This window comes from Bos taurus, chromosome 4, assembly GCF_002263795.3.
Source record: "Bos taurus isolate L1 Dominette 01449 registration number 42190680 breed Hereford chromosome 4, ARS-UCD2.0, whole genome shotgun sequence".
Lineage (NCBI taxonomy): Eukaryota > Metazoa > Chordata > Mammalia > Artiodactyla > Bovidae > Bos > Bos taurus.
In genome coordinates, this window is record NC_037331.1 from 9543477 (window position 1) to 9568701 (window position 25225).

Sequence of the window (25225 nt, forward strand, 5' to 3'; positions counted from 1 at the left end):
AGAGGGGCCAGGAGCAAGCAGAGGCTTATCTGTTTCAGCAGTTTGAACATAAACAATTTATGTAAAAGAGAAGAATATTATATCATTTGAAAATTTAAAAGTCAATAATAATTGACGCTACCCTTCAGTTTACCAACTCACTCTTAGAAAGGAATAATGAGGTTTATACATCAAAATAACAAGTTTCTTACTGAGGTTTTCTGAACAGATCCAAATAGTGAAATATTGCTGTGTTTCTTGAGAGAGACGCATTCCTTCCATTATCTGCTGCACTGTGGTATTATTTCCATGCTTCAGTTCAACAGAACGGTACGATCCATCCATTCTGTATATACGAACTTTTTCATACTAGGACAAAGAATGATAATAAATTATGCAAGCTGGGTAGAAGTTATACATCCCAACCCCCCAAAATTTCAACTTCATCTGCTTTATTATAGATTTCTAATATGGAAAATATCAGAAAAACTACTTTAAGTGAGAATCTTCTGGCAATATTTTATTTTTTCTATTTTTGCCTTGCTGCACAGCTTGCAATCTTTGTGGCCCAATAAGGGATCAAACCTGTGCCTCCTGCACTGGAAGCTTAGAATCCTAACCACTTCTGGCAGTATTTTTAAAAAATTTACTTCCATTATTTATATTTTTAAACATGAAATTTCTTCTGAATATTCCATGGTCAAATAAGTTTGAGAAATGAAGGGAAATGGTTTAAAAAAAAAATACTCAACTTCAAAAATCTTCTGAGAGGATACTTTAAAGCTATTAATGTACAATGTAAATACCAAATGGGGGATACAGACCTGGTTAACTAAATCTGGTGTTAGTTAACTACCTCATGAGTTTAGTGGGCTACAAATTACAATGTAGAAATGTGCACCAGCAATAATTTATCCCAAAAGCAATCTGTGATAAAGGACTTTGCAGATACAAGTTATGAACAATGGACCTTGAGCCAGTTTCTTTCTTCCAGTTCAGAAAATCACAGAGAGAAATGATATTATCAATTCATTTTTATTGTTATAGGAAGTAACTGATGCCTCTAAACAACTTCCAGGACAGTTCATTTTAGGTAAAAGTACCTAAATCCTTTTATCGTATACCTTCAGATTTAAAGATTATATGAGAAATAAAAATGTGTTTTTAACTATACAATTAGAAAGTAAATTGCAATGAAGTTAATATAAGGGTGCCTGTACTGCTTATTTTTTTCCTTGCTTTTGTCCTGTGCTCAGGGAATAATGTTTTGACAAAAACGTGTATGAATGTGTGAAATTTCCCTTTAAGACAGAGATCATGTACTTATTATTTATCACATCACTTTCAGCATTTCATGGTGGTAAATTTACAAAAATACTCAACAAGTACATATTATCTAGTTAATGGAAATGTCTGGAAAGGCTCAGACATATGGGTTATATCCTGTTGGTATAAAACTTTTATCCTTTTTAGTCCATGGGGTCGCAAAGAGCTGGACATGACTAAACGATGAACACTTTCACTTCATTTAGAAGGCCTAAGTAGAGAGAGATGCTTCAATGAATCACCATATAAAGTATAGAGATTACATTGGGAATTAGATTAATTTTAAGTGATTGAAAGATTTACTTATGCAAACTTTTATTTCGATATGCAAGAATAAATGCCCAAATGTTAGAGATGACAGCAAATTTAATATCTACGATGTCTAAACATGAGGCTTTATAAAAGTAAGCCATCCATACATTCATCCTTCCATTCTTACCACAAATCCTCAAATTTTATCAACTTTAATACGATGCTTGGCTCTAACTAATATTTATGAAGGTAATTCTTACTGGTTTGTTAATGGCTTCCTTCAACAATTTTGCAGCTTCTTCCCAATTATTTTGTTTGTTTTCTTCACAAATATTTAAAGGAGATCTTCCCTGTTGGTCTGTTATGTGCTAGGAATGTGAGGGAAAAATCAGAGGTTAAAGAAAAAAGGCATTACAAATATACAAGTAAGGGAAAATGTCAGTCAATCAAAATTTCATTAAAAAGACTACTGGCAAGTGTTAAGTAGGTATTAAGCATACTTATTGCATGCTATACTTCAAGTAAACATGAACAGCCGAAGATGAAAGATTCAAAGCACTAATCACTGTGGCTATTGTTTTTCAAAACTTCTGTTTATAGCAACAAAGGTCTTGTTAAAGCTATTATTTTTCCCTTACACATCTGATAGTACAAATTCCAAAATATCTTTTTCCTTCTTTAAGATATTTTTTAGAAAACACTTTATATAAGGGCTTCCCTGATAGCTCAGTTGGTAAAGAATCTCCCTGCAATACAGGAGACACTTTATATAAAATGACAGGAAGCTAAATTTTATGTACATTTGGACGATACATGGTGATGATGGTTGTAAAACAATGTAAATGTACTTAATGCCACTGATCTGTACAACTAAAAATGGCAAAAATGGTATATTTTATGTGAGGTGTATTCTATTACAATTTAAAAGCAAAGTGTATACATATTATTTATTCTATATAGCAAGTTAAATTTGTTTTCATTTCTCAGCTGACCTCCCAAGTGTACGACTAAACATTTTAGGTGTCATTACTAGTTATTTACTGTTTGGATGTTAAAAAAAACAACGCCTGGAAAATAACTTACTCTGTCAATTTCTGGATGGTTTAGGAGGATCTGTACAATTTCCGCATGTCCTCCTCCAGCAGCAAAATGAAGAGGAGAGCTAAGCTGCCCATTTAGAAGGTTTGGATTGCACTTTCCTTTCTCTAACAATATGCGAGTGGCTTCAACTTTTCCATACCTACAAAAAAATAAAACACCTACAAAAGTCATATGAAGTGTTTGAAAAATCCAAATTTCAGACATCTCAAAGAAATCTAAGACTTTTCTATGGCAGAGAACAAGGAATGAAGACATTTATGTAAATGTTTACAGTCCTTATGGATTTCTTATGAAGTACTCTGATTTAATTCAAATGTTTCTATTTCTGATCAACTGGGAGAAAATATAATCTCAAATACAAGATAGAGCAGAGGATACAGAATCACAATCGTACAAAATATACAAAAATTATAAATTAGGGAGATAAAATTTTTAGTCAAAAATACTTTCAGGAGCAGAAAGTAACTCATAAATTTAATAATGCTTTTTTTTAAATTTACAATAGGCCCAAGACCTAATTTACATGTAGCTGTTGAATGAGGCAATGTGAAAGACACAAAGATATGTTAAGATAAATGGTCTCTGCTCTGGTAAAGGCTTCTAATGTAATCAGAGGAAAACAAACATGTGAGATAAGTTACATCATGCTGTAACATTTAAATAACAGTTGAGAGTAACAATCAAAATATATATATTTGTCAAATAATAGTATACAATGATGCTTTAGAAAATGCTGGAAAAGGAAGATAAGATTTCAGTCTAAGAGAGTCCTGAAAAGTATTCTGATAGAAGAACAATTTAAAAGCTGAAGAGATGCTGAAGAGAAGTAAAATATTCTAGGTAGTGAGGAAAAAAAGTAAGCAAAGAGTACAAAGAATGTGCCAGACATAGTGAATTTACCATCTAGTTACAAAGACATATAAGGCTTCAATCTAACGCAATGGTGGAAGGGCAATTCATTTTTTTGGAAATAAATGGGTAAAAAGGGAAAGGAAATTGCTCTTAGATATGGTGCATCTGAGGGGCAAACAGCACATCTTTAGAACTAAACCAACTTACTGTCAACTTTCTTCCCTTTCACACATACCCTGAACCTGCCACTTGTATCCTACCCTTCTCATTCACGTGACTGTTTGCTTACATTCTTAGCTATTCTTGAGATGTCTTTTTTCCTCCTCCTGATTTTATTTCAGGTTAAGTTCTGTTATTTCTCTGAAACAGTTTACCAACTACCTCCTATATATATTCCCACTATAATTTACCATTTTACTTTTACTTTTTTAATCTCATTAACTACTTTCATCCTTTTATATATATATTTCTGTCAGCCTGGATGTTCCTTGAAAGTTATATCTTTGCATTCTCCATACTGCCTCAGGCATTAAGAAAATGGGTGACTAAACTGTTCAGCTGGCAACTGAAAACACAGACTTGATACTCAGAAGGAAGGCAAAGGCTTGAGGTACCAGATATACAAATTCATCCAACTGAGCCTGTTAAAGCTGCAAGAATGGATGAAACCTGAGAGAGAAATATGAACATCTTAGAACAATGAAATGCATCTTAAAAAACATACTCTCAGAATAGGAAAAGATACTGAGGGGGACAGTTCAACTCTGTGTATGATTAATAAGTTTTCAAGGTACTTCTTTATATAATTACTTAATATAATCTTCACAACAACTTATGAGGCAGGCAGAGATATTTCTAATGCACAGATGAAAAAAATGAAGCTTGTACCAGTTTAGTAATTTGCCCAAGGTCTCATGGTTAACCAGTTAAAATCCAATTTTCTGACTCTTAGTGTAACAGTTTCTATACTATTAATATAAAACATGCTTGGGTCACAGGATGAAGACCAGTATTTCAATAATAATAATGATAAGTATTATCTTGCATTTGTATTGACCTTCATTATAGCTCTATTATAGCTGCCCTTTCAACTGCCATTTGTTCTGCAAACAAAGGGGTGGTCAACAGCGTTAAATGCAGCAGAGCAGTGAAAGAGATTAAAAACTCAGAAAGGTTAAGAAGGTTCATGAAGACTGAAAAAGAGAAAGCAGTGAGTATGGTCCTGTAATCACTGAAGTCTGGGTGTGAAAGGAAGGAAAGAAACAGCACAGTGGCCAGAAGGGCAAGCAGGTTCAAATTAAGGTTCTTTTTCGAGTAGGGAGAGGATTCATGTATATTTGAAGACAAGAGAAAAGAAAGTACAGAAAAGCAGAAAGTGCAGAGAAGTGTCTGACTCTTTGCGACCCCATGGACTGTAGCCCGCCAGACTCCTCTGTCCATGGGTATTCTGCAGGCAAGAATACTGGAGTAGATTGCCATTCCCTTCTCCAGAAGATCTGCCCAACCCAGGGACTGAATCAGGTGTCCCCCAATGCAGGCAGATTCCTTACCTGTCTGAGCCACCAGGGAAGTTTCTAGGTTTAGAATAGGGGACTGAACTTGACAGGATGAATGAGATAAAGACAATACACAGCTCGTTGCACTGAAGGCCCAAATGAAATCAGATGGGATAATTTGTAGGGAGCCAAATCATCAGAGTTCTGAAACACTCTCTACCAATGATGTAAAGCCTGGAAGTACTATCAGAGAGAGAAGACACTGATTTGAGAGAGGTGAGAAAATATGAGATGTCAGTGAGACATTTACTGAGTGGCTGAGAGGTTACCCATATGGGGAGAAAGCCAAATTAAACAGTTTTGGAAATGGTGATTCTGGTAAAGAAAAGTTTTTAGGCACCTGTCAATCAATATAATTTTTAAAGCTTGGAGCAATCCTAGGGGTGATTTCATTAAGTGATCCTCAAAGACTGATCCAGGAAACCAGGAAGATCACTGAAAGCTTTTCAGCGTGTCCTCTAGGTAAAACATATTTCATAGTAATACTGAGATGTTATTCGCCCTTTTCACTATGATTTTCTCTTAAGTGTATAGCAGAGTTCTCTAGAAGCTCCTTGACATGAGAACTGAAACAAATTAAAGGCAAGATCAGATGTAAGAATCCAACTATTTTCTATAAGGTTGGACAGTAAAACAATGCAAGAATGTAAAACAATGCTGCTGCTGCTAAGTCGCGTCAGTCGTGTCCGACTCTGTGTGACCCCACAGACGGCAGCCCACCAGGCTCCTCGTCCCTGGAATTCTCCAGGCAAGAACACTGCTACTTTTCTTATTAACTTTTTTATTTTGGAAAATAAGATATATTTGGAAAACTCTGCTATTTATATTAATATGCTACTTTAAAATAAATTCTTTAGACGTTTTTCAGTTTTAACTTCTAATAAAGTATATAACACTAGGTATTACTTCACATAAACCAAAGCTCTTTGGGATCTTGTAATTTTGAAGAATAAAAGGAGTTTTAACACAAAAGTTTGAGAACCACTGATCTAATAAAATCCTTCAGTTTAAAGATGCTGCTGCTGCTAAGTCGCGTCAGTCGTGTCCGACTCTGTGCGACCCCACAGACGGCAGCCCACCAGGCTCCCCCGTCCCTGAGATCCTCCAGGCAAGAACACTGGAGTGGGTTGCCATTTCCTTCTCCAGTTTAAAGATGAGAAGACAGAATAAGAGGGATAAAACATCTTGTATAAGCTTATAAAGATAGACCCCATCCCAGTCTCTTGATGAGACAGCCCAGTATTCCTCTTCTAATCCTAGTATTAATTAGTAAGTAAGAGTACATTTCCAAGATAAAGTAATTTATGTTCTTTACTAAATAGTTTAATCAGTCTTCATTCAAGTTCACGCCAATCAAATGATCTATCTTATTAAAAGTATTGCAAGGTGACCTATATTACTACTATTACTGGTATATTAAACTTGGTTATTATTTCCAGCTGATGGAAATTTGATTTTATTGATGGATAAAACTCTTCCTCAGTGTATTGGAGTAATATCCAAATAAAAATACAACAGATGAATGAATTTTAGATTCAGACATCAAAATCTTTAAATTTTTATAATACTTTAATAATAGCCGTTTTTTTGAATGCTTATTACTGCCAGGTACCCTTCCAAGCATTTATTCACATTTTCTCCTCTAATCTTAAAAAAAGCACTAAAATTAAGCTCATCTTTTAGATAAAGAAATAGATCCTTAGAGACATTAACTAATTTGCTAAAGGCCATACTTTTAGGAACTAAAATATTCAGTAGGGACTAAAATGTAGGTACATTCCAAAGCACATTAAATACAATACCATACTTCTGTTTTTATGTAATACGTAGTTGAAAATATTACCACTCTCTTAATAGAGAAGGAAATGAGGCCCTGCCACAGAAAGGGCAACAATACAGGCAAATGTAATTTTGGGATTCCTAAGCTGAAATTCACTAGCTCTGTCTTTCTCAATTCGTGATGTTTGAACTATATTCTCTACTTCTTTTTGTTTAGCTCAAGGAAAAGCATGTGATTTCTTCTGGTACTGTTGCTGCTACCAGTATTTACCAGTAATCTGAAAAAACAATTATAACTTCAGTGAAAGAAGACTTAGGGTAACTCTTTTCAAATCTGAGTATAAAAATTCCCTATAATGGGAAAACAATTAAGGTTACATTAATAGAATAAAATATTTTTAAGGAAGCAGAAAAAAATTGAGCATATTTAATAAAGGATATTTTTAAAGAAATAGCATAATGTCAATAGAGAAAAGATATATATTAAAAGCAACTGTATTTAGCTACTTAATCACAAATATTGAAATCAGAGAAATCAAAAGACTTTCAGTTGGAAATGATCTAATTATTGTATTTTACATATAGATAAATAAACTAGCACTCATCTCACACGCTAGTAAAGTAATGCTCAAAATTCTCCAAGCCAGGCTTCAGCAATATGTGAACCGTGAACTTCCTGATGTTCAAGCTGGTTTTAGAAAAGGCAGAGGAACCAGAGATCAAATTGCCAATATCTGCTGGATCATCGAAAAAGGAAGAGAGTTCCAGAAAAACATCTATCTCTGCTTTACTGACTATGCCAAAGCCTTTGACTGTGTGGATCACAATAAACTGTGGAAAATTCTGAAAGAGATGGGAATACCAGACCACCTGACCTGCCTCTTGAGAAACCTGTATGCAGGTCAGGAAGCAACAGTTAGAACTGGACATGGAACAACAGACTGGTTCCAAATAGGAAAAGGAGTACGTCAAGGCTGTATATTGTCACCCTGCTTATTTAATTTATATGCAGAGTACATCATGAGAAACGCTGGGCTGGAAGAAGCACAAGCTGGAATCAAGATTGCTGGGAGAAATATCAGTAACCTCAGATATGCAGATGACACCACCCTTATGGCAGAAAGTGAAGACCTAAAGAGCCTCTTGATGAAAGTGAAAGAGGAGAGTGAAAAAGTTGGCTTAAAGCTCAAGATTTAGAAAATGAAGATCATGGCATCTGGTCCCAACACTTCATTGGAAATAGATGGGGAAACAGTGGAAACAGTGTCAGACTATCTTTTTGGGCTCCAAAATCACTGCAGTTGGTGATTGCAGCCATGAAATTAAAAGATGTTTACTCCTTGGAAGGAAAGTTATGACCAACCTAGATAGCACATTCAAAAGCAGAGACATTACTTTGCCAACAAAGGTCCGTCTAGTCAAGGCTATGGTTTTTCCAGTGGTCATGTATGGATGTGAGAGTTGGACTGTGAAGAAAGCTGAGCACCGAAGAATTGATTTGAACTGTGGTGTTGGAGAAGACTCTTGAGAGTCCCTTGGACTGCAAGGAGATCCAACCAGTCCATTCTGAAGGAGATCAGCCCTGGGATTTCTTTGGAAGGACTGATGCTAAAGCTGAAACTCCAGTACTTTGGCCACCTCATGCAAAGAGTTGACTCATTGGAAAAGACCCTGATGCTGGGAGGGATTGGGGGCAGGAGGAGAAGGGGACGACAGAGGATGAGATGGCTGGATGGCATCACTGACTTGATGGACATGGGTTTGAGTGAACTCTGGGAGTTGGTGATGGATAGGGAGGCCTGGCATGCTGCGATTCATGGGGTCGCAAAGAGTCAGACACGACTGAGCGACTGAACTGAACTGACTGAAATAAACTAAGATGCAGAGAGGTGAAGTAAAGTTGCTTGCTCAATGCCCTGCAGCTAAAAAGCTGTGGACTTTTAACAGGCAATAAACAATGTAGGCACTTCTCAAACTAGTCAGAGAAGCTCATTTTAAACAGTAAGTCAAAAGCAACTTTCCCATAAAATATAAGGTAAAACTAGAGGAAAACATAGGCAGAACACTCTCTGACATAAATCACAGCAAGATCCTCTGTGACCTACCTCCCAGAGTAATGGAAATAAAAGCAAAAATAAACAAATGGGACCTAATAAACTTAAAAGCTTTTGCACAACAAAGGAAACTATAAGCAAGGTGAAAAGACAGCCTTCAGAATGGGAGAAAATAATAGCAAATGAAACAAGTGACAAAGAATTAATCTCAACAATATACAAGCAGCTCATGCAACTCAACACCAGAAAAATAAACAACCCAATCAAAAAACGGGCCAAAGAACTAAACAGACATTTCTCCAAAGAAGACATACAGATGGCTAACAAACACATGAAAAGATGCTCAACATCACTCATTATCAGAGAAATGCAAATCAAAACCACAATGAGGTACCATCTTACGCTGGTCAGAATGGCTGCTATCAAAAAGTCTACAAACAAATGCTAGAGAGGGTGTGGAAGAAAGGGAACCCTCTTACCCTGTTGGTGGGAATGCAAACTAGTACAGCCACTATGGAGAACAGTGTGGAGATTCCTTAAAAAACTGGAAATAGAACCACCATACGACCCAGCAGTCCCACTGCTGGCCATACACACCAAGGAAACAAGAATTGAAAGAGACATACGTACCCCAATGTTCATCACAGCACTGTTTACAATTAGCTAGGACATAGAAGCAACCTAGATGTCCACTGGCAGATGAATGGATAAGAAAGTTGTGGTACATGTACATAATGGAATATTACTCAGCCATTAAAAAGAATGCATTTGAGTCAGTTCTAATGAGGTGGATGAAACTGGAGCCTATTATACAGAGTGAAGTAAGTCAGAAAGAAAAACATCAATACCGTGTATTTATGCATATATGGAATTTAGAAAGATGATAATGACGACTCTATATGCGAGACAGCAAAAGAGACAGAGATATAAAGAACAGAGTTTTGGACTCTGTGGGAGAAGGCGAGGGTGGGATGATTGAGAGAATAGCACTGAAACATGTATATTACCATGTGTGAAACAAATGACCAATCCAAGTTGGATGCATGAAGCAGGGCACTCAAAGCCAGTGCACTGGGACAACCCAGAGGGATGGGGTGGAGAGGGAGGTGGGAGGGGGGTTCGGGATCGGGGACACATGTGTACCCGTGGCTGATTCATGTCGATGTATGGCAAGAACCAACACAATATTGTAATTAGCCTCCAATTTAAATAAATTAAAAAATATATAAAGGTAAATAACTTCATTACATCCTTTCTAGAGGACAGGCTATAGCAAATGGTTAACTACTGCTATGAACATAAATTTAATAACTCAGTCCAGGCTGAGGGGAAGAGTTATGATTATGTGAGAAGAGTGCAAGAGCAAGAACTCCATAGGCAACTAGTGGAGAGAGCTAACCTCACTCCTGAGAGCTAATCCTTCTCATCAAAAAAAAAAAAAAAAAAAAGCTTTAATTCTAATGAAAACTTTTGGATGTTTCCAGATACCATAGCTTTCCAAAGAACTAAAAGAATACTTTTCTAACATGATACAGGTCAAGTCATATGTAGCTAACACACGTAAATTTTATAATAAGGATAAGCAAACATAATACAACTCCAGTACAAAACAACAGACATTGTGGGTGACTAAGGGACCAACTGCTGTGCAGTGGCACTTGTTAGTCATTAGCTATCCTACTTCATGACCTAAGAAATGCCTGAGAACATTAATGATACTTTTCAAACGGGCCAGATGCTGTGGCACACGCATAGTAATCAAAGATTCCTACAGAGAAAGCGCAGAAGGCAAACACACAGGGTGGAGGAAAAAGTGGCTGGAATGAGAACAGCTTTGAAAAGAAACACTAACATTAATAACTAAAGATTCATTCTTTCTAACAAGAAATGAATAAGTAATCTATTTACCAGCATGCATAATGAATGGGTGCCCAGTGGTCACTATCTAATTGGTTGACTGAAAATCTTTCATTGAGAAGTCGGTTTAGTAATTCCGAATCTCCTTCACAGGCACTTCGATGGAGAGGAAAATCGTCTACCCACTGTCGTTCCCTAATCATGAAAAACAAACAAGAACAACAGTGTTGAAATTCAAATTGTTCTGAAACAAATATGACACATGTATGAAAGCTACACATCACTGAACAGCTGTAAACTGAATCATTTACGCAGTGATTACATTGCATACTATTGCATATATCATTTACAATAATTGTTCAATATTAGCATATAGGCTTTTAAAGGCACAGTGAAGTGAAACCAGAGTCGTACTTGTCTTCGGTGACACTGCTCCTGCTCCTCTGCCATTGCTCCTGTTTGGGAATTTGGATTTTCGAGTAGTCTGGAGCTCCTAGACCAAAGTATGGATTTATTACCACTTTATCTACCTAGAAAGGGGAAACAGAACAAAAGCTGTTTAAGAGCTTTATGACCCAAGTATAAAAGCAGAGCTAAGTGAGGATGTCATCTCAGTGTTTACAATTACTAATATATGCATTTGTCTCAGGAAAAATAAATTATATTTTGAAATGAAATATCTTTTGAAATAAGAGCCAAAATTCTTACCCGGTTTGTATACTGAAGATCTGATCCAAACAAAGGGTTGTAAATACAGGTATCTGCTTTCTCTAGGGCTAACATTTTACTCTTTATTTCTAGTGCACTGTAGCCCATGTGTAGTGAGTTTTCTGCCTGACCTGATTCAGTAGCATATGCAGGGTTTATAACATTAGTTTTTATCCGCTCAAGAGGAGAAGGTCGGAATAAGGCTGGAATAAAGTGAGACTGTGTGTGACGTTCATCTAGCCACCTGGCAAAATAGAAAGAAGAGGCAGAAGAAGTATTTGTACTAAAGTGAAGATGAAAAAAGTAAACTACTGTCTAACTCTTTCTAATACTACATTCAGATTTTTATAATTTTAATTAGTGTTAGTTAAGTATTTCACTTACTGTAAATAAAAGTTTTATTACTGGATACAGCAAACTATTCTTTTTAAATGCATATAACAAAAAAATGTATATAACACTAAATAATTAAAACCATTTCAAAAACATGAAGCACTTTAAAATTTAAGTCATTGATATGTAGGTGACATGAGACCTGCTGTTACAGGACAAAGGCTTGACAGGTTAAATGACTTGTTCACTAATAGGGGTAAATCAATAATAAACCTTGTTTTATAACAAAGGAATCTTAATTCTTAAGCCAGGGCAATCTTTGTCACTTTCAAAGAATAAAATTAACATGTTGCAAATAAATCAGGACAATCTTATCTTTGGGGTTTAAAATTTTTATATTATACTTCAAAAACTTACCATTTCATAATAAATATATTATAAATTTTATTATTTTCATCCATAAAGTATTTCTATCTGAAAAAGCTAATTTCTATTATGAATATGTATTTGATTTATTAAAAAATATTTTTAATGGCAGTTCTTACTTATCCAAGGCTATTAACATTCTTGCTGTAAGTGTAGCAAAGTGAGTGCTGGATTCACTACAGACTCGCATAATATCTTGTAAGCAGTAAAAAATTGGGCATCCTGGAGTATAAGTATATTTAGTATTATCTGAAAAAGAAAAATGAAGATTTATGCCATCATATAAAAGGCTTACAACTGCGTGTTTTTTATTTAAACGTATACAGTATGTTTAAAAAAACTGATAAGTATAAGTTGTTCTAGACTTGTAATTAGAAGACTTGGATTCAAGGGCTGGCCAGCTCTGTGACCTTGTCCAATTGGGTGAATGCAGAATTTAGAATCTTGTAGGACTACAGAAATTGTTTCCCCTTTCTCTTGCTCAACAATGTTGTAAAATTCTGATTAACAATAAGATTTCCAATATCATGTAAAATGCTGAACTATTTAACCTAAGTATGGCTGGGAAAAAGAAATCTGGACTGGCAGAGCTGGCTGATAAAACATATGTTGAGTACTGTGCAGCAGCAGTCTGATGAGATGCCCACATTGGGCCATTAATATATCATCAGGATGATTACTACCTTACATGAGGCCAGTACTCTACAGGTTCCAAAGTGACTTTTACATCGAATACCTCACTGGATTCTTCCAGCACAATGAATCAAGCAGGAGCAGATACCTATCTTATAGATAAAGAGGTGAGGCTTAAAGAAGTGGTTTGCCCATAACAAAAACTTAGTAGACTGCAGGTCTGACTGAAGCTCAATATTTTTTCTATTATTCCAGGATAATAGGATAAATTCCTTGTCAAAGCTCAAATTAAATTTTCACATTAGATCTAAGTTCTTTAAATATTACCATTATTGTTGGGTGGAGTATTTTAAAACTATTACTGACACTTTCTTATCCCCAATACAAGATAGGTTCTGATGATAATCTGTTAATTTCCCAAAATATGTACATTTTTATTTCTATTCTATTTATATAGCACAGTCTGAAAAATACCTCATTATAACCTGAAAACTTTTTGTTTTTATTATAGGTTCCTTCCTCACTTCGTTATTCTACTTTTAAAAACAGAAACAAAAACTTTACGATTAGTCCAGAAGCCTGAATATTACTTGGGAATCAAATATCGTTAAATAACAAATTTCTCTATCTTCCGTTATATTAAAAATATGATTTTTACAACAGTATTGCAATAGTAACTATGACTCCAAATTCCTAAGTTCCTCCATAGACTTTAGCTTAGCACCTAAGGTACACCAAGATTCACAAGACGAAACTCAAGGCTTTACCTTTAACAACTGATGGAACAATGAATAATGCCGCTTCTCTGCCCACCTTCTCCCCATCCAGAGGAAATGTCTTCATCAGGACCACTCGTTTTCCTAATCATTTTAAGTCAGTAAAGATAAACATAACGGGCCTTTTAAAATCTTATAAATCACCTTGAGAATTAGGAAAAATATTTTAAAGGCAGTATAAGAGGAACTGAAATATAAAAAGTCAATTTTATTATATGCACTAATAAAAACTGGTAATTCTGATAATAATGTACATCATTCTGTAGGCAATTAACCAACAGATCCCTGGTTCTGACTCACTAGGAGAGAAGCTCCCCATGCACAGCAAGGAAATCCGCCCCACTAAGGGCTGGCAGAGCAGCCGAATAGCAGAGCATCCTGCAAGGTGAAGAGGCATGCACATCTTCAGTTGGGACGTAGATGGTGAGAATTTCACTAGAGTCTGAGCTGGCCAAGAAGGGTAGTATATATGAATTACAGAGTTTTAAAGTTTAGTAACCCTTCATTTAATATTCAACCTCCATCCTCAATTTCAGGCTTTATTAAAATCTGATTGGGCTATAAATTATTGTTCTGAATTTTACCCATCATTCTTAGTCTCTTGTTCCTGATTTGCAGCAAAGGGGCAATAAATAAAAACAAAAAGTTTTTCATTCTGAAACCTTTCATTTTCTGGCTATCTTTGTCATGATTTTTATCAACCCTTCCAACTTCCCCACTCCCAGAAACAGAACTTTGTTCTCAACCCAGGTAGGAATGCCTGGCTGGATGCCATCTGTGGACAAGGAGATACTACAAGTGTTCAAACAGCTTCATTCATTCACAAAATGCTAGAATGAATATTTGTGATTATTATGGCCGATTATTATTAGAGCCCCCAAACAATTTTCTACAAAACTGACACTGGTACAAAATGTAAGTGTTAAATAAAGAAAAACATTCTAATAAATTTCAGAGGTAATATTACTTTTGTCTGGTTTGAGGTCCTGTCCCACTTAATCTTTCCTGCCTTGTAGCTTCCCTAAACCTAGTTCTGATCGAAACTGACTACTTTGCCAATTTTATATGCAACTATGAGATCTATTTCAGGCGGGGGGGTGGGGTGTGGTGGGGGGGGGTTAGGGGAGGAGAAAAGCACTGACTACAAGTTGGGAAATACAGTTCTAGTCCTAAGTCCTCCACAAATGGGAATATGATTTTTCTAGGTGCCTATGTCTGCATTCGGAGAAGGCAATGGCACCCCACTCCAGTACTCTTGCCTAGAAAATCCCATGGATGGAGGAGCCTGGTGGGCTGCAGTCCATGGGGTTGCGAAGAGTCAGACACGACTGAAGTGACTGGGCAGCATGTCTGCATTTCCATTTTACAGATGTGAAAATGACCGTATACCAACTCACAGGATCAATTTAAGAATTTCATGGATAAGTAATTGTGGTAGTGCTTTGTAAACTATGTATAGCATTGCACAAAAAGGCAAAACTACTGCAGTTATAAAGTCATTTGTAATTTTCATGTGATGCTTATGTAAGAAATCATATTCTCTATAAAAATATTTCACACTTTTGGAAAAACAATTGAATAGGATAGTCAGGTATGATATGGTTCATTATTTTAACTGTTTAGTTAAGTAAAAACTTTATTTTCATTTCTCTTGTTAAAAGATGCCTGAAAATTTATTAGCACATTCTACTAAGTATACAAGACATAATTGTGCTAGACATATTTCAGGGTGCCTATCCACTCATAACTTCTAAGAAAAACTACCAGTCCTCTGTGCCAGGGGACATTTTTGTTCACACTGATATCACGTATATCCCCTTTCTTGGCGAATGAACCAAGTGTTAGAGTTTGGCTAATTCACAGCAAATTATGACTTTTCTATCTTAGCTCAAATACGTGATTTGGGCTCAGACTTTGTCTCAGTAATTTGATCTCAGAATAGGTACTGATAACTAAAACAATTAAGTAATAGTAATACAAATTACTAAGAGAAGTCTAAGACAGGTAGAAAAAGCTGACAAATTTGTGGCATCCAAAGGAGCCTTTCATATGCCTGATCACCCACAGGGACAGTCCTCCTTTTTCAGCTAAGATCAGTTTCTAGATCACTTTATTTAAAAAGTCAATCTGATAATCAGGGAAAGAGGAATTCTCTTTGTGGGACTCAGAATGTATATCAAAGATCTGTACATTTATGCAGGAACTTCTTATAATCTCCAGTTACAATGGTCAGAACTGCAAAAACTCTTCAGGCCCTATTGAGGAGGTTACCTGTTGGGGAGGTAAAATATGGTAAATGGTACCTTCAGAAGTTATCAAACAGGCTTAGTTCAGCTTATCTCTAGAGAACAAGTATCCCAAATAACCAATAGATCAAATGACACGATTCAGCCTTATCTTTACAACAATAATAGTCTCTTTACTGAAAAGAGATGAACAGGAAAAAAAAAAAAACACTGAATAAGCTGTAAAAAAACCCAAAAATTTAGGCACAGAGAGGTGCGTTTTACTTCACTACCAACAAGTGCTCTCAACAGTTGTCTGACTGAAATTAGCTTTACCTTTTTAATTATAATGCCTGAATTCTGGACAGATATATAATTTCTAGAACTTCTAACTGCTATCTGCTTCTTTTGAGGCACAGCCTGATAAAATTGATCATTGATATTTAATCAGTTTCATAAGCTATAGATTATCTTGTAAATGGAGCCTCTACCTTTTAGAGTGAATATTTCTACAGTTCACAGTTTGGCTTGTTGAAAATGATTTTCTTCTTGTGACCAAATGGGAAGAAAACCTCTGCTACCTGGTAATTTATATGACTTGCTCTAATACACAGAATCTTAACTGCTACTTAGTTATGGAGAGAGGTTTATAGTTTTCTGTGTCCTGGAGTAAAGAAATAAAAATAGTAGTTCAAAGATACTTATCTAGGGAAATTATACTTCTAACAAAAAAACTTGTGCTTTCTTTTTAGTTTTCAAGCCACTTTGGCTTCCTCTCTTTCTTGAACAAATCATTAACACAATTGAAATATTTTTCTAGAACTGCCATATGATCTAGCAATCCCACTCCTGGGCATATATCTGGAGAAAGCCATAATTCAAAAAGATATATGCTTCCTAATGTTCAATGCAGCACCATTTACAATAGCCAAGACATGGAAGCAACGTAAAAATCCAGCAGCAGAGCAATGAGCAAAGATGTGGTACGTACATACAATGGAATATTACTCAGCCATAAAAAGCAACGTAATTGTGCCATATGCAGAGATATGGATGGACCTAGAGATGGTCACACAGAGTGAAGTCAGTCAGAGAGAGAAAAATATTATATATTAAGGCGTACATGTAAAATCTAGAAAAATGTCATAGATGAACTTCTTTGCAAAGCAGAAATAGAGACAGAGAGATAGAGAACAAACGTATGGATACAAAGGGAAGAAGGGGAGGGTGGGACGGATTGAGACACTGGGACTGACGTACATATACACTGCTATGTATAAAATAGCTAACTAATGAGAACCGACTGTACAGCACAGGGAACTCTACTCAGTGCTCTGAAGCAACCTAAATGTGAAGGAAATCAAAAAAGGGGATTTATGTGTATATATAGCTAATTTACTTTGCTGTACAGCAGAAACTCACACAACATTGTAAAGCAACTATACTCCAATTAAAAAAAAAGAAACTGCAAAAATATTTTTCAATTTTTTTTTTACTTAAAATTATTAAAATATTTAAAAAATATTTTTTAACTTAAAAAGCATTATAGTCAAGGAACTTCTTGAAGGGAGTTTGGTTCCACCTTAAAAAAAACCCCCAGAAATAATATGAGTCTTTTTCAAGTTTTTCAATGAAAAGGAACATAAAAAGAAACTGACTTTAATATATTTTTTAAATGTCTTCCTTCACAAGCAATTAAAACCAACTGTGTTAAAGAGAAAAATTTCTTACCTCTGATACCCTGGTTTGCAGGAGAAATTGGTTTGGTGGTTTCTACTACATAATCCAATATGCCTTGTGTTATTTCACTGTTACCTTGCAGTTTAGTTTCCAACAAAACCTTCTTTCTCTTTTTTTTCTGTCCTTCAATGGGAACTTCATGCAACAAAATCTTGGATGAGAAAAACAACATTAAGAGAATGTTTAAAATAAAATGTACTTGCCCTAAAATATAGCCAGAAATCTTTCTTAACCTTAAGCCTAGCTGCATATTAGAATAACATGTACCCTTTTAGAACAGGATCAATGTATAGCTTCATCTCAGACCTAGTAAATTGGAATGTCAGGGGAGTAAGGTTGTGGTACTGAAGTTTTAAACTTCCCCAGGTGATTTAAAGTGTAGCCAGGACTGAGAACTAGTAAGCCACAGCACTGCTGAATGGCAGCCTCCTCAGAATCCTTGCAATATCCTTTAATAGGTTTCAGATAACTAACCTTGAAAAGGCAATTAAAGCAGAATACCCAGAGATGCAGGTTCAGTCCCTTGGTCAGGAAGATCCCCTGGAGAAGAGAATGGCAAACCCATCCGATATTTTTTCCTGGGATATTCCATGGACAGAGAAGCCTGGTGGTCTACAGCCCATGGGGTCGCCAGCCCATGGGGGTCACAAAGAGTTGGACAGGACTGAGCGGATTAGACTAGAAGTATTTTATGATGCTTGAATCTGCTGCATAGTAAAGATAAAAATCTGCTTTGGGCTTTTCTTTTTTTGTGCCTCAGTCATGTTTACTAATACTAATAATGTATTCAAGATTTCAGAGAAGTAATTTAATTGCCTAAAACAATTAAAGGTAAAGATATTTTTAAATGAACTGTTAAAAATAGAGTTTTGAAAAATAACCATAATAAAATTTAGACTGGAATTTTGCAATTTTTTTTGCAAGCCATTCCAGAAACTCTAGTAAAAACCAAACTCTCATAAATTATATATGCAAAACTCAAGTAACTTTCACTATCTAAGAATTTATCCATATCAATGAATAGAAAAAAATGGTCAAAATACATGCAGCAGAAAAAAAAAAGACATGGTGATGCAAAGAGCTCTATAATCGTAAATTCTAGCTTGTCAATATCTACGTTATCAATAATTTACAGGCTATGGTAAGACTTTAAATGTGAATGAAAATGATAATGGAGAATGACATTCAGTGGTAGAAAATCAAATGTTAGTCAGCTGTGCTCACTTCATATGACTTAGCTCTGTATTCCCGAGAATTGAGACTGGCAGCATTCTTCGGCCGAATAACAGCAACGTATGCATCCTCTATGTTTTCTGGATTTCCCATTGCTTTATAAAAACAAAGAAATCCCTTGAAAGATTAAAGGAGACATAATCATGATGAGAACAACTAATAAAATGTTGGTTTTTCCATCTTAGAATATATGTACTGTATAAAAAGCAAGTCAGAGATGACTGATCACATCTCACCACTAGTAAACCTCTAGGAATAATTTCAGATACCTTGTAGTCTTTGTTTCCTTTTCTATTAAAGGTAGATTTTTTTTTTTTTTAATGGGGATATATACTTTCATAGGTCTTAACAGATTCTTAGTTAAGAATCTGCCTTTTGGACCTGTAAAAAAGGTGATATAATTATGAAATGTCTTATAAATAACTAAGTAAAAATGCCTTGAAATAATGATTCAGAATAGTATTCATAAATTCCAAAAGTGAATGTCATATTGTTAAGTTTGGAAGCTAGAAATAGGTAGCTGCCATTGACATTCTTTCCAGAATCTTTAAAAAGAATTTTGATATTTGGATGAACTAAAGGATAGTTTATGACCAACCTAGATAGCATATTGAAAAGCAGTGGCATTACTTTGCCAACAAAGGTCCGTCTAGTCAAGGCTATGGTTTTTCCAGTGGTCATGTATGGGTGTGAGAGTTGGACTGTGAAGAAAGCTGAGCACTGAAGAATTGATGCTTTTGAACTGTGGTGCTGGAGAAGACTCTTGAGAGTCCCATGGACTGCAAGGAGATCCAATCAGTCCATCCTAAAGGAGATCACTCCTGGGTGTTCATTGGAAGGACTGAAGCTGAAGCTCCAATACTTTGGCCACCTCACTCGAAGAGTTGCCTCTTTGGAAAAGACCCTGGTGCTGGGAGGGATTAGGGGCAGGAAGAGAAGGGGACGACAGAGGATGAGATGGCTGGATGGCATAACCGACTAGATGGACATGGGTTTGGGTGGACTTCGGGAGTTGGTGATGGACAAAGAGGCCTAGTGTGCTGCGATCATGGGGTTGCAAAGAGTTGGACAAGACTGAGCGACTGAACTGAACTGAACTGAAAGGATAGTTTAATATTCATTGGAGATGCCTATCACAGACACAAAAACATTAAATCAGTTGATAAAAGCTTTCTGATATCGACTTAAAAATGTTCTTCACTTCCATTATCAATTCTGTGGATAATTAAAAAGTTTGCTTCCAAATACATATATGTATATGTATATATATACACACATACATATACACATGTACACTTTTTCCCCCAGACTAATTTTAAGTCTCCACTGGGCAATTTCCAACAAGTAATTGAAGCTCAACCACTTTCTTGGTTGTTTCATAGTCCCATCTCCTCATAAAGTGCTCTTATAAATTTTTCTTTTCATGGCTGGACTAATTTTTCTTTTTCATGGGTTTCCCTGGTGGCTCAGATGGTAAAGAATCCACTTGCAATGCAGGAAACCTGGGTTTGATCTCTGAGTTGGGAAGATCCCATGGAGGAGGGCATGGCAATCCACTCTAGTATTCTTGCCTGGAGAATACCCATAGTGAGCAATAGTTCATGGGGATGCAAAGAGTCAGACACGACTGAGCGACTAAACATCTCTTTGCACTGAATATATTTTATTTTTTTTTTAAATTTACCTCTCATTTATATGCCAGTAAGTTTTGAGAAGAACATCAAGCAAGGAATTGCTTTCCTGGCCATGGTAAGATGAACCTTCTTCAGTTTTTTTAAAAGTCCATTAGGCATTAAAATGATCTGTTTATATTTAATAATTTCCTTATTGCTCCAACTCTCAGAAAAAAAGAGCTCACTTTCAAGAAAGGTTTTGAATGTCATCTGAGAGGAGATAGAGGACTTTATTGTTTTCTCAACTGCAAAATAAAGTCCTTTTGAAATCTTTAATTCACTTCTTTACATAATAACAAAAAATCTTTAATTTACTCCCTTCCACCACCTTAAAACTAGAAAATTTCCCTAAAAAGAATGCTTTTAAAATTCAGTAACCTTTGACATTTTAAGTAAACACTAGCTAAAATTTTTAAAAAACTATTATTGTACAAAAATTTTAAATTATTTTAATCTTAAATTATTTAAGCAATAAAACTTTAAATTATAAGATTTATTTATAAATTATAAAAATTTTTAGGTTATAAAAATTTTCACTAATTTAGATCCAGACAAACTATAGATAACAGAGAAACTACGATAAAACATTAGGTTTGAGACATTTCATTTTGTGAGAAGTTTTGAAGACATGCATTCTCACTCTATACCTTGTGGGATTTTTTTCAGTTCACTTTTTTCATAAGACCATCTTAAAACCCACCTCATGCAATAGAACTTCCTATTAGTGAAAAAAATGAGACTTTTTTCTTCTCAGAATTCCAATTTAGCACTTACTTTTCACCTCAGATTAACAATGACTTCAGGATATAAAACCTAATAAGTTTTGAAATGTATGCCTGCCTCTTTGAATACTGACAGTCCCCCAAAAAAAGACACTGTATTATGAATACACTGTATATCATATATGGCACAATTACAGAAACCCTTTTTCTATTAAGCATCTAAAATGAGAAATCAAGTAATTCTTAGTTTTCTAAACACACTTTAAAGCGAACTGATTAAACTGTTGGTCACCTATTAAAAAAAAAAATCTACTGGCAAAGTGCTTTATTTACTAATACTTATTACTCATCTAGAATATTTGGTATTGCACAGTACATTGAATTTTTAAAAGATAAATGTGATACAATAAAAAAAAGAATATTTGAAATATACATACTTCCAGTGACATGAAGGAAGAAAACAAAGGCTTAAGTTAGGAAAAGAACAAAAGCTACTAATATATGAAGACAAAACTGCTAAGGCAGAATCACATGCAAAAGGATTGAGAGAGAGTAATTTGAGCTAAAAATAACAGAAAACGGTATAACTAGTTTGTAATGTGTTTAGACAGAATTTTAGATAAGCCTTCAAGTGACTAAGAATAGGAAAAAATGTGGCATTTTGTTCACCAATCATTCTGTTTTGGAAAATGCTTAGGCATAAGTGATACTATGTTGCCTGACTAATGATGCCTTACAAATAAGTGAAGAGGTTCTCATTTGGCCTGAGACCTACCAGGCATCATTTGAAAACATGGGCATCTCTCATCTCTATGACTGGGTGAAAAATGGGCTGAACAGACACCATTTAGTCCTCATGGGGCAGGTCCTGTTGAACAAACTGCCAATAATGTTGCTAAGAAGAAACGTTTACTACATAGAGTACAGATGGACAAATTTAATGAAATTTATTTATTTAGGCCATGCCACAAGACTTGCAGTATGTTAGTCCCCTGACCAGGGACTGAAAATGGGACCTAGGCAATGCATGCACAATCTGAATTAACCACTGGACCGCCACGGAATCCCCAAGATGGACAAACTTTCAAAGTATTTTTGCAGTGCAGAAAAAGAGAAGATTCAGTACATGAATATAGGTATTGTAAATTTAGTTACCAGAAGTCAAAACTGACAAGATGATTTGTGTGTGCAGCTGCTCAGTCCTGTCGGACTCTTTGAGACCCCATTGATTGTAGCCTGCCAGGCTCCTTTGTTCATGGGCTTCTCCAGGCAAGAATACTGGAGTGGGTTGCCATTTCCTACTCCAGACAAGATGATTTACCAATTTGCAAAGTACATGCTAATATAAATTAGCAACAATGATCAGAAAGTGTACTTCATGAATTAAAAACAAAAAAATTGAGCATTAGGGCTCTGTAGGATGTACCTGATTCCCTCCTTCATTCTTAAGCAAAGTTTCTCAACTTTTTAAAATAATATGAATAATTACCACCACTTACAATGATTATTACATCCTAGATACTGTGCTAAGGGCTTTACATGCATTAACTCATTTTATTCTTCCCCAAACTTAATGACGTAGTTATTATTGTTGTTATCTCCCTTTTACAGAAGAAAAAAACCGAGGCGGAGTAGCTAAGTTACTAGCCACTTCTCTACTCTCATTAAACGATTTAATATTTTAAAGCATTATAGTATTAGAGACAAGAGATGGCAACTAAATATCAGTAAGAATTTCCCTCCAAGGATAGGCTGACCATTAAAAATTTCATCCTTTTGCCACTCAAATTGGCTTACAGTAATAAAAAGAGAGGAAATAATAATAAAGCAGAATAGAAAACAGTCATTGGTGCTATTTCTAGTTTGCTCTGTTCCTGTCCTTTGAACCAGTTCTACCAAACATTAGGTAATATGAAAAAGCATCATTGGTAATTTTCAAGTTCTTTCTTTCTGTTAAGTCACATTCTATTCTGTAAGATATTTAATAATCTTCAAATAACTTTTGAAGGCAATTATACTAAATCTGACTAACAGAGAAGGAACTAATGAATTCCTACAGTGAACATTTGAGGAGGTTATTTGGGGGAGCCTGATTTCATCCGTAGTATATCCAAATATACTTTATATCAAGTCCTACTGTGGTTCCACAAGCCAGTTCGAAGGGAAAAATAACCAATACACCTAACATGGGATTAAGTAAAAAAGACCATAAAATATTTGATTTTCTATTGTTATGAAAACATTTTCGAGCTTTTGACATTTTCCCCCAAATAAATAAGGACATCAAAACAGTTAAAAGACATGATGGTGAGGAAGCACTGGCAAGCAGACTGAAGTTAAAAAACCTCTCCATGCGTGAGATGGGAATGGAGGTGAAATCCGGAGTCAGGTCAGCTAGATGAAAAATTTCTGGTGAAGCTAAAAACACCACGAAGAAACAAGCAAAGAAAGACAGCCAAAAGCCTTAAATGATGCAGAAGACAGAGAGGAGGGGCGAGCTGCTGTCAATCGCTTTTCCTGAAGTGACAAAAATAAAAACTTCCTAGGCGTTTTCCTCGGCCACCACCACCCATCAGCGTCCATTACCAGAAAAGGGCGGGCACGCCTCTTTGCACAAAGAGATGCCACCCAAAAAGTGGCTTTGGCTTCTCTGTAACTACTTATAAGAAATGAAGTCCTTGCCTGGATGGAGACAGTTCGGCCTCCTACCTCTCCGTCTCTCTCGTAGGAGTCTGGACCGTCCTCCTCGTCTCACCCGTGCTGGGGGCCGAGTGCCTCCCGGGCCGCTACATTCAACTCAGTGGGTGGGACAGTCACCTGGGGGCGGGGGCGGGGGCCCTTCACAGCTTTTTCATTCCGCCTTCCCTTCGCTTTCCCAGCGGCCAGGCCCAACTTCCTGTGACAGGAGAACACTCGGTCGCCCGTTGAAGCCGCCCGGCGTGTACGGCCGCGACCCACACCCGGCAACTCGAGAGATCCGGTCTCTGGGATCGGAGAGCCTCTTGTCCACCCGCTCTTTATTGGCCTCTGCTCGCCTCTGAGCTCTGCGCCATACACACTTCACCTGCTCTCTAAATTAGGGGATTCCAGGTCTTCAAAGGCCTTAGCGTTCCATCCCGCTGCTACCGGGGCGAGGAAATCGCTTCCGGGTTCACACCCCTTGAAGCCTCCCGGTTGGTGGGGAAGAGCTTCCGGGGCGGTGGCCGAGGTGCTGCCGTTCCTGCCGCTTTTCGCTTGGGGTGCCGGCTGTCTGGGGCTGGTGGCGAGCGGCTCGGGGACGGGGTGGTGGCGGCTGCGGGCGCGCCAGCAGCTGAGCCGGAGGCGGGGGAGGGGAGGAGGACGGCCCGGGCTGCGCGCGCGCGCGCTCCAGGCTGGAGCCTGAGCCGGACTTGACCGCGAGGCGGAGGCGAGAGCCACCGCCCCCTCTTCCCCTCCCCCGAGTAAGGCGGCGCGGCGGCCGGAGAGGGATGGGGGGCGCCCGCCCAGTCTGAGCCTCGCCGCGGGCGCCTCTAGCTCTCGCTGCGTCCCCGCGGGCCTCCAGTGCGCACTCGGCCCCAGCAGTCTCTGGCAGGCGGGCGCGTCCGGGCCAGCGAGGAGGGGGCGCACGCCGAGAAGGGGCGTCCCCCCGGGTGGGTGGGGCGCATAGAGTACCTGAGGTCACCGGCTCGGCTGGAGAGACAGGGGCGCCACGGCGGTGGCAGAGCTGCAGAGCTGCAGGGTCCACCCGACCCTTACCCTCAGCCCGGGAAGTAACCGTAAGTCTCAGCCTCGCCGTGCGGGTCTTTTTGAGGCGGTTTCTACCCATTTTGAGCTCCGAGTTCAGCGCTACCTAGTTCACGCCCTCCCGGGACTCTTACAGATGCCGTCTCCCTTCTCTTCTGGAGGATTGTCTGTTCCCGTCTCTGAACAGGCAACATCCTCTGTCTGCCTCCTGTGAGCTTTTCTGTCAGCGAATTTGCAAGCCTCGGTGTCTCCGTGGCGCGTCCCAGCCTCCTCATCT

General features: G+C 37.2%; 2 protein-coding genes across 8 annotated transcripts in view; one reads left to right on the forward strand and one right to left on the reverse strand.

Moving 5' to 3' along the window:
- Window positions 1-24369, reverse strand: part of KRIT1 (KRIT1 ankyrin repeat containing) — a 39355-nt gene extending 14986 nt beyond the window's left edge. Inside the window, exons 1-11 of one of the 6 annotated variants that reach the window (XM_015467969.3) lie at window positions 23935-24369; window positions 18822-18925; window positions 17589-17748; window positions 13624-13716; window positions 12343-12472; window positions 11465-11708; window positions 11171-11286; window positions 10808-10951; window positions 2641-2797; window positions 1818-1925; window positions 192-348 (exon numbers count right to left, since the gene is read on the reverse strand). In XM_015467969.3, the coding sequence (XP_015323455.1) occupies window positions 192-348; window positions 1818-1925; window positions 2641-2797; window positions 10808-10951; window positions 11171-11286; window positions 11465-11708; window positions 12343-12472; window positions 13624-13716; window positions 17589-17748; window positions 18822-18923 (1411 nt within the window). In that variant the 5' untranslated portion in view covers window positions 18924-18925; window positions 23935-24369. 6 annotated transcript variants of the gene reach the window in all.
- A 66-nt stretch (window positions 24370-24435) lies between these two features.
- ANKIB1 (ankyrin repeat and IBR domain containing 1) overlaps window positions 24436-25225 on the forward strand; it is a 157915-nt gene continuing 157125 nt past the window's right edge. For both annotated transcript variants that reach the window (XM_024990530.2, XM_024990529.2), the window contains exon 1: window positions 24436-24980. The gene's annotated coding sequence lies outside the window, so the exon portion shown is untranslated. The remainder of the gene's footprint in view (window positions 24981-25225) is intronic.